General features: G+C 34.0%; 1 protein-coding gene across 1 annotated transcript in view; it reads right to left on the bottom strand.

Annotated features, from left to right (window-relative positions):
- Positions 1–5,706: 5,706 nt before the first annotated feature.
- LOC106779445 (probable protein S-acyltransferase 14) overlaps positions 5,707–10,740 on the bottom strand; it is a 7,439-nt gene continuing 2,405 nt past the window's right edge. Inside the window, exons 4-7 of the mRNA XM_014667546.2 lie at positions 10,510–10,633; positions 10,350–10,435; positions 9,974–10,039; positions 5,707–6,194 (exon numbers count right to left, since the gene is read on the bottom strand). Coding sequence (XP_014523032.1) covers positions 6,075–6,194; positions 9,974–10,039; positions 10,350–10,435; positions 10,510–10,633 — 396 coding nt within the window. The 3' untranslated portion in view covers positions 5,707–6,074. The remainder of the gene's footprint in view (positions 6,195–9,973; positions 10,040–10,349; positions 10,436–10,509; positions 10,634–10,740) is intronic.

Raw genomic sequence — 10,740 nt, 5'->3', positions numbered from 1 at the left:
TCACAATACCTACACACAAAATAGACATAATAACAGATAATGTATCATACAAAATATTTAAAATTAATAAAAATAGAACAAAATATCATCTATCAATATCAATGTCTCAAATTACAATGTTTTATCATATTGAAATAACATATATTTTACTTATGTATAACTTTATAAACAACCGTCATTAATCACTATGTTTTTATTCAATCGAACAAGACCCGATTACTAATGCCTTTATAAACAGTCCTCTTTAACAAAACTTTCTTATAATCTCTAACAAATTTTTCACTAATACCAAACAAATATTTGACTAATACCAAGACTATTCAAATTGATACCCCAAAATGTGGTTTCCGCTCAATTCCTTTCCACAAGCCCCAAAAACAAAACTTCCTAGAGAATGCGGCAGCAATATACACAAAAATGAAAACACAAGCATATAAAACAACAAAAGCACAAAATATCACCGACCTTAATTTGAGGATCACAAGCATATAAAACAACAAAAGCACAAAAAAATTTAAAAGGAATCGCATAAAAGCATAAGAAGGGCGAGAAATCAAACCAGGTTGGCTCGCAGGAGAAGAACGGCGCAACAGAGAAGCAACGGTGCGGCAAAGAAGCAAGGCCGGTGGAGAAGAATGGCGGTCGGAGCAATGCAAGCACAATGACGGCAGAAAGCCGCAACTCGATCGCGGCGGAGATGAGGACGAAGGTTTTCAGGTTCGCGTGAAGAAGAAAACTGTTCAGAGCTTTTGTTTTTTAACCTTCAGAAGGGAATCTGCCGCGGTTCTACACTTAACCGCGACATATTCCCCCTTTATGCCGCGGTTCTACACTGAACCGTGGCCTATTCATTTAAAAAAAATTATCCAAAATGGCATTTTTGAAATTTTTTTTAACTTATATGCCGCGGTTCAGCGCCCAACCGCGGCATATGCTTTGAAATTTATAAAATTTACTCTGATAAGGGAATAGGCCCGGTTCTCTGACCAACCGCGACCTATTCCCCAACGTTCAGAATCCCCCCAACTGCTCCCAACTGCCATTTGGGGAATGTCAGCAGGTAGCAGGGGGAATAGGCCGCAGTTCTCTGACCAACCGCGGCCTATTCCCCTGTTATTAAAATCTTTTTCTGACGTGGAGTCAAAGGGGTTGGTTGACAGGAGAATATGCCATGGTTATGTGGGGAACCGCGGCATATAAGTTCAATTTATTTACAAAACTGCTACCGCGCAGCATTATGCTGCGGTTTCTGATGAACCGTGGCATAATGTACGCTGTATAATCCTTTTTTTTACTAGTGAAAATACTATTATTCAACTACAAGCAGAACAATTTTTTCAGGTAAAACTCAAGATATTCTGAATCAATTTCAAAGAAGAGAGACAGGTAACATAATTTTATGTGGCTTATTTTAGGCAAAAGTTTACCTGGATAGTGGTAGTATTAGCAGCCACCAAAGATATGTGCATGATGAGAAATCCCAAGACACTCAGTGCAAAGGCCAGGTTTAAAACTGCAGGTAATCCAATATAGTTATAGAAATTCAAAGATGGAAACAACAGCTTGAACCATGTCCTGAGACCCTACCAAAAGCAAGAAAAGTTGTAGCAAGAGAGCCAGGTGTTCCAGGGATTTCTCCATCACTAAAGAATGCAATAGAATGTGGCAGTAAAGATGCACTCACCAGAGTCGTCTCAAGAAACGTGTAGAACTGCACCTAGATTCAATCAAATCATATTAACAAAAGGTAAGTTGTTTTGTGTAAGCTGAAATATATATAAATCCAACAAATTTACAAATAGTAACAGGAAAAATATGAAGACTTCTAATGCATAATCATATACTTCATACTAATGTGACATTTATTACAATGCAAACACAATCAAAACCATATCATCTTTTTCGATAGTGGTATATATCTATTAGCGTTCCAATTTTATTTAAAAACTTCCATTATACCTCATTTTCGAAAGGATCAAATTAAGTATTACTAAATAAATATAGCAATAAATATTTTATTTAGTTTTGATTATTCTATTATTAAGTATGATCATTTATGAGTTATAACACGTAAATAAATTATACTAGTATTTATTAAATTTCGAAATTAGATAGTCACCAAATTTAAAAAATGTGAGGAAAATAAATATTAAAATTTTTAAATTCGTAAGAAATAAATATTAAATTTCAATATTTTGGTGATTTCATAAATTAGATTTCGAAATTTGATAATTTTTTAAATCTAATTTCAAAATCAGATAATTTTCTAAAATAGATTTTAAAATCTAATAAATTTATTAATTCAAATTTCAAAATCCAATACTTATAATAATTGGTAGTAGCATATGTAACTTCTTCTGGTTCCTTCATAGATCGGCCAATTTTGTAGGTTCTTTCTTACATTTTCAAGTTTACAATTTTGTCTGTAAATAAAAATGTATATAAAATTAAATTAAATTAAATAAACCGTAATTACTACTTACCAAAACGTATTCATTATATTCTTTATACTCTTAGCATTATATTCTCTCTTAACCTGCTTTTTAACCGTTTTTATTTATACCTATTGTAATAACATGGGAAACACACCAAAGGCTAATAGAGATATATTATACTAATAGAACCAAGGTTTTTTTTTTTTTAAATATAAATAAAATTTTCAGACATAACTTGGTTCGTATGCTCTACCTTTTCTCTAGGAATACTCAAGATTGATTCGTCGACTTGTTAATTTGAAGCTACCTAGGCGATTAAGGCTTCAAGGGCAACATTCTCAACCGATCAAATTCTGTTTTCTTCAACTGGTAAGTGAAACCCTTATCCGTTCACTATAGGGCTGTGAGCATGCAACAAATCTGGTTGCATGTAGCCCATTGCACTTTCCTTCAATTTCTAGCTTCTACTTGATTCTAAAATTTGTATTCTATCATCAAATGATGATCTATAGGAAATTCTAGCATTTTGGAGGTGCAAGTGTGTGGTTAGGGTCTTCGGGAACTTGGCTGTTCAATTAAGAGGTAAGGGAACTTGGGCCTTTGACGTTGTTCAGTAATATAGAGTGTGTGTGAGCTAGGTCTTAATTGAATATGTGAATTAATGCATGTGTGAAACTGTGTTGGGATGTTGATATAGTTTGAACTGAAATTGAGTAAGGATGTATGTTAAGTTGTGTGCTCTTTGATTTTTTTTTTTTAAATATGGAACTGTGAAAATGTGGTATTTGAGTTCGTATGAATGAGGAAAAATACTGAATTGAGTTGCCAGAATGATGTGAACTCAGTTGTGCAGATTGCTAGATAAAAATTTAAGTTAAATATGGTATTTTAGCTAGGTTGGAGGAAGTGGGGTAGTGAAATTGAGGGCCAGGGGTTCTGGGTAGGAATGGGCTGTTGAGGCAGTCTTAATAAGTGGAAGACTTGTTTGAGTGTTATGATAGCAAAATTATGATGTAGAACTGGTTGTTAGCCTTTTAGTGTGTTTTGTATGATTTTTGGTTCATTTTCAAGGGTTTTCACTAGTAAGATTCTGAATTAAGTGGTTAAGTGGTATGGAATAAATGTGATGGTTTGAGGATTGTTGTTAGGTCTATTAACACTCGTTCAAGTTGTTAGTTGCAGAAAATTTGTGTTAAAAGGTATAAAATTGAGTTTGAGTAGTTTAAAGAAATTAAATTGAATTGAGGTAGCAAATTTGAGTTAGGAGAGTGTTTTTCAATGTAGCTTGGTACATAGGAGATCTTAAGAGTCAATAGAATGTGGGGGGAACTTGTCCAAGTCGAGCTTTAAAGTGTATTTATGAGAGGTTAGTTTCTGCTCTGCACAATTCCACAACCTATGGAAAAATCCACAATCTGCTTGTGGACTTCTCTGTTTTCAAATCCACAATTCCAGAAGTAAATCCAAAAGTTGTGGAAAAAGCCACAACTTAGTTGTTGAACTTACTGGTTTTCAATTTGTTTCTCTCGTGACAATTCCACATGTTGTGGAAATGTTCACAACTATGTCGTGGACCTCTCTAGTCTCAAGGTTTAGATCACCCTAGTTACTTTCATTGCTTATGTTTTAATTGAATTGTGACGCGTTGTGGGATTGTTAGTAAACTGAAAGTAAGATTTCTAGGCGAGATCATTATAGTGTTTAGAATGAATATATGAGGCTCCTTCATGAGGGGTTATCCTGACACTCTAATGATCTTTCATTCTCATTTAGAGAGGATTGACGCATGTGGTGAGAGTAATAGGAGGTCCTAGTGTAGGCGTTACTTGGAGTCCTATTGCGCGGTAATGGACTAATCTTGTGTGTGGTAGGGTGAAACTCATTGGCAATGGCTTTGCAAAGCAGTAGAGGCCACCACAAGTGCACAACCCGCCCTAGATCGATATTCATTCTAAGTCTGGGCGAGTCTAGCTTGTGTCATATCATGATAGGATACGTTATTTGTTTGCTTGTATGGATATGATTTCTAGTTTAATGATATATGATAACTTGCATGCTTTTCAACCTAGCTTACCCTTGCTTGTTTGTCTGTGTCTTGTATGTTTGTATTCTTCTTTTTGCAATGATCATCCACTTGATGTGAGCAGAGATAGATGAGGTACCTCTAGAGCAAGCATTGGAAGGAGATGACGCGGCTCCTAGTTCTTAGGATTTTTCTTTGATTGTATCCTGTATTTTGAAATACTCTCACATTTGTAAGGTTTTCAATTCTAGCTCTATTTTGGATGACTGTGTATAACTGATACTATCATCTACCAACTCCTATATATTATACTTGTTGAATTATATATATATGTTTTGCTATATATTTTGGAATGTCACACATATATATCTAGATAATATTTTCTTTTGTTTACAATGCTTTTAGATTATATGAATTTGAAAACAGATTATTTGTTCTACTAAAAATTCAAAAATAAAGTTGCTAAGATTGTATATATATTATTATTTGTTTTACAGTTCTATTATAGTTTTATCCTCAAAAGATATATTTTAAAATTAAAAGAAGAACGGTTTTATCTTTAAATTTTTTTTTGAAAAGTTAAAAAAGAAAAATATGTTACTCTCTTAGACTATGTTAATAGGAACATTTTGCATACTATCTTTACAAGTTCAATTTCAATAACTTTAAATAAAATTATCAATATTTAGAGATGTATACAAAATTTGAATTGTTCACACTAGAACAAAAGTATCATTTAATTAAGATATTAATTTTCTATAATTTTAAAATTAAACCCTCATCAGAATAAAACAACAGCTATTTTACAAAACAAAACCAAACTATAGATCTCTCCTTACTACAAATACCTAAATTTTGTTAAACATTTAATTTCATTTATCAATTAATAACAGATATTTAAACACTTAACCTATACTTAAGTGTTTTGTTCCTGCTACTGAACAATAATCTCATATAGTTACTGCCTCCACCCAAAAACTTCCTATCTCACCAACCTGAACATCGTTTTAACATTTCATGTTAGACAATCTGAAAGGTAAAAATTGTTAAGGTGAAAGAAAGAACAACCTTAGTTTCATGAACCAAAGTTCTTTTTAGAAACTTGTTTGGTTTTGCAATCAAATAATGATAAACTAATGTAAGAGCCTCTTTTCAGAAACTAGTGTGAACAACTTTGATTGAACTTCAAAATTTGAGTCACAAGCTCATCCACATTTAAAATTCAGAAACTAGTCTGCAACTAAAGAGTAAATTCCAGCACAAAAAGGGATTGTTATTTCACTCAACCAGAATACAAAGGAAATGTAAGAAGAATATTGCATTGCTTGGGAAAACAGTTCCTATCATTATGGGAACATAAACACATTAGCCCCAGAAACCAGCATCACACTACCTTGGCCCCCATTGCTTCCTTCATTTCAACATGACACAAGCACCTTAAAAAAACAATTTAAAAAAAAAATACAAAAAAAAACATCATACTAGGTGTCTGTGTAGATGAATCGCTGGGGGCCACATTTACTTACAGGCTACATTGTGTTAGAAAGTGGAAGTAGAGGGTTGTGGAGTCTCCCCATGTCTTTTGTCACATGAAGTGAATATATTAGCTTTTAGAACTATTGGGAATCAAAGTCAGGTTTTGAAGGATAGTCAAGACCTTGTAGAGCTGGCATCTTTCGGATATCCTCATCTGAATATGAAGGAATGAACCAGTACTTCTTGTCCATTCCAAAAACCTGATATCAAACCAAACATCAATCATGTAACCACATATATTAGTCAATAATAATACCAAAACAAGACCTCCCCAGCATCCATAAGTCCAAGTTCTGTTAGTTTTTTAATGTTGTTACTCAGCTAAGCTTCAAAATATACTGATATTGGTATATTAAAACAACTTCAAGTAACTTTTATGTTAGATCAGAAGTTTTATACAGTTAAATTGACAACTTGGTCTTTTGAATAATCAAACATAAATCACACACATAACTTCAAAATCAATTCTTTTTAGAATCAATTTTGCATACACTCAACCAAACACACTAAATAACAAGATACGGTTATATTAGAAATAGCCATATATTAGGTTTCTTGAAACGTAGATACTATCTCAGAATAAATAATCACCACAGATTTATGAATCCTCACATTGAGGAAACAGTTTTATTGCATGGAAACAGAAATACACTGAAAGCAATCAACAACAATCAAGGGAAAACATTCCCTTACACAAGACAGATCCTGTTTCTGTAATATAACACTCAACAACCAGAACTAGAACACCCCCTCCTTAAAAGACAAAAATTGTCTAACTACTAATTAAAACTTCCCCTAATTGGTGTTTGATCTCCTAACTACCCCTAACCACTTCATACTAACTTCTATGTTTTATTTTTACCAAACTATCTAAAAACGGTCTTATACATTACATATCCTATCATTACTTGCTGCAAAAAAAAACCTTGTCCTCAAGGTTGTAATCTAAAAACCGGTCCTTATCATTGCGACAACTTCCCATGTGACTACCTCAAGGCTTCCTTTCAGCCGTTGGATTAATCCTTGAATATGCAAAGATCTAACTTTGACAACATAATCTTTTGCAAAAGATGCTTAATAAGCCGTCTGACTTGGCTTCCAAAATCAACAAGTTTATTACTAGAGTTTGCTAGCAATCGATTTCCATAACAGATAAGTAACCCAAGACAAAAGGGAGGTTGTCCAACTTTCTTGTCCTTCTTGCATAGGGCCTGCCGCTTTGTCAAGAAATACTCCCTCAACTGGTTTTCTGATGTTGGGTTTACTAGAAACACCAATATCTTGAATTCTTGGATGACTTCCCCCGTCCTTGTTGGTGCTACCATCCTATCACGTAAAATTTCCACACTCCCTTGTTTCCTTCAACTATCCGTAGTTGAGGTGTTGCAAGATCTTCCCAAGAAAGGTTATGGGATTTCTATTGCCAGGTCTTCAATCCCTTGATTGCATTTTTTTCCATGTTAGGTGTACTTCTACTGTTCCTGTGATGTTCTGGACTTCAAAAACATTTTTTGTCCCAACACCAACTACCTTTGAACCATCTACACTCAAAACAGCCTCATCTTTTACTTTACTCCCAGAAGTAATGGTTACAAGGTTCCTATTAAGAAGTGGACTTTAAAAGCTTAACTTAACTCCATAAAACCGATTTGTAAGGTGAAGTTTGCATCCATTTATATACTATAAATTGACCTTATCTCTAATTAATGTAGAACTTCTAACACGACACCCCCCCCCCTCCCCCGTCACGCCGAGATATATACATCTCGAACATGAGACATTAATGGGTGGTCCGATAGTGGAATATGTCCACCTAAATCTTGCTAGAATAGACTCAAATACCATGTCAAAAAGGGAATTCAAACCTAACTCAACCCCACAAACCTGCTTGTAAAGTGAGGTTTGCACCTACTTATATCCTATAAATTGGTCTTAACTCTAGTCGATGTGGAACTTCCAACAGTTCCCACCACATTCGGCCTTCTTTCCTCTGTCTTCACCCTCCTTCACTGTTTTGACATATTCACCAAGACCTACCACATTATTCCCACTAAAACTAACAGCTTTTGCAACTTCATTCTGAGAAGCAAGAGTCACAACATTCCCATCACAGTCTTAGTCTCCACCTTCCTCTTCACAATATCCTTCTCTTCTCCCAATTGATGGAATTGTCTCCTCCACTTGAGGGTTTCTTGGCTTTCTTGATGTCATGAAGAAGTTCCTCTCTCCCTCCCTTTGTTGCTCCATCAACAAATTTCTCCCTTTTCTGAATTTGGACATCCAGAATCCTATTACATTCCCGCATCATTTCTTCCAATTTTTGGAAACTTTTTCTCATCTCTTGACGCCATGCCCTCACCTTTTCTAGTTCGCTGGTCCCTCTCTCCAAAGTATTGAAGCTTCCTTCCATGCTTTTCCTCCTTCTTTATCCGACAAATCAGACAAATTTGTTAGGTTTCTTGGTGTCAAGAAACGTAGATACTATCTTAGAATAAATAATCACCACAGATTTATGAATCCTCACAGTGAGGAAATAATTTTATTGAATGGAAATACGCTGAAGCAATCAAAAGCAGTCAAGGAAAAACATTCCCTTATACAGGACAGATCCTGTTTCTATAATAAAACACTCCTCCTTAAAAGACAAGAATTGTCTAACTCCTAATTAAAACTTCCCCTAACTGGTGTTTAAACTCCTCCTAACTACCCCTAACCACTTCATACTAACTTCTATGTTTTATTTTTGCCAAACTATCTAAAAACTGTCTACAAACTGTCTAATACATTACATATCCTATCAGCATACAATTTATATCAGGTAAACTCACCAAATTTGGTTATAGGGTCTACTTTATTTATACTTCTATATCTCAAACAAGCTCCCTCATTAGTTTTGGAACCACATCAGAGATTCTAAAGAACATTTCTTGAATTTGAAACTAGAAAAGGGTGTCAGATACACATACATGTATTTGTATCTGATATGTATCAGACACAGGAATGTGCCATTGAAGAGGACGTGCCTGAGCTTCATAACTTTTGAATAGTTGTTTTTTTTCTTTTTATATTATCTCGTTGACTTTTTCTTAAGATTTAAATTAAATATTTCCTATGTTCTATTTATTTCTAAATATCAAAATTAGTAAATAACTTTGAATTATACTGGTTGAAGACAAATTTCAACTAAACTAAGAATAAACGAAAACTAGTTAAAAGAATTACGAAAATCAACTAGTTTACCTCTAACAATTCTTAACCAGTTTGGAGGGTTGACCAATTATCCCTCGATTTTTAAAAAGTATTATTATTCATTGTAGACACAATATGACCTATAATAGTACAATAGTTGAAGAAATAACAACAATTAAAGGATACAACAGTGTCTATACTTCCTAGGCAAGGAAGACTAGAATTACATTATATTTCCCAGAAAGTAAGTGTTGTTCTCTCATGTAAATATCAACAAAATGGCAATAATATATAGTTTAAGTCATTGCTTAAAGCACTCTATTTTGAAAGAGCTAGGCCTAAGAATGTGGATGAAACTATGTTTCCAACATTAGTTTCAACTGGTTAAATTATAACTAACATGGGAAACATGAATGAAGTTATGGCATAGCCCTTTAAAGTTTCAATAATTCAAAGTGGTACGGTCATGTATTGGATACTTTGAAAACTAAATTAGCTTTGTTATTTATAAGTGCAAACTGACATCTTGAACAGAAATTGAGTGTGCTTAGATCTCTGTGCGTGTCCAAGTTTATTTTTCAATGAACACTCAGTAGGTCATTTGTCAGAATTCTTGATGATACTTTTCCCTTATTCTTTAGTGCTTAGATTGTTTTGGCCTAACGGATTTTATTCAAGTGACGTGATTTATCAAACAATACTTTGCAGCCAGCATCAAATTCAACCATAAAGTGACATTTAAAACGAAGTGATATAAACTTTCATCGAGTATATAATCCCACACACCGACCTGCTCAAAATTTTTTCGACGACCAAGGTCATAACGCCATTTTGGAGTAGTTTTCTTCTCATAAGCCTGTCCACAAGGAAGCAAATTTGATCAGTTCCCACTTAATACGCTATAACACAGAAAAGTACATAAAATATCATGCAGAGGATTATTGTAAAATCTTGACAACACAGTCACATTCAAAGCATTTACCTCTGCAACAGAGGGTACAGTTTACTACCAGCAAATCATCATCAATTCAAATGCAACAAAATACTATCATTCAACTACGAGCAGAACAATTTCTTCAGATAAAACTCAAGATATTCTGGATCAACTTCAAAGAAGCGAGACAAGTAACATAATTTTCTGTTGCTCATTTTGGGCAAAAGTTTACCTCAATAGTGGTAGTATTAGCAGCCACTAAAGATATGTGCATGATGAGAAATCCCAAGACACTTAGTGCAAAGGCCAGGTTTAAAACTGCAGGTAATCCAACATAGTTATAGAAATTCAAAGATGGAAACAACAGCTTGAACCATGTTCTGAGACCCTACCAAAAGCAAGAAAAGTTGTAGCAAGAGAGCCAGGTGTTCCAGGGATTTCTCCATCACTAAAGAATGCAATAAAATGTGGCAGTAAGGATGCAGTCACCAGAGTCGTCTCAAGAAATGTGTAGAACTGCACTAAGATTCAATCAAATCATATTAACAAAAGGTAAGTGTTTTCTGTAAGCTGAAATATATATATATATATATATATATATATATATATATATATATATATAT

This window comes from Vigna radiata, unplaced genomic scaffold, assembly GCF_000741045.1.
Source record: "Vigna radiata var. radiata cultivar VC1973A unplaced genomic scaffold, Vradiata_ver6 scaffold_281, whole genome shotgun sequence".
In the NCBI taxonomy this organism is placed as follows: domain Eukaryota; kingdom Viridiplantae; phylum Streptophyta; class Magnoliopsida; order Fabales; family Fabaceae; genus Vigna; species Vigna radiata.
The sequence above is the reverse complement of the archived record's forward strand: the minus strand, read 5'-3'. Positions and strand labels throughout refer to the sequence as shown.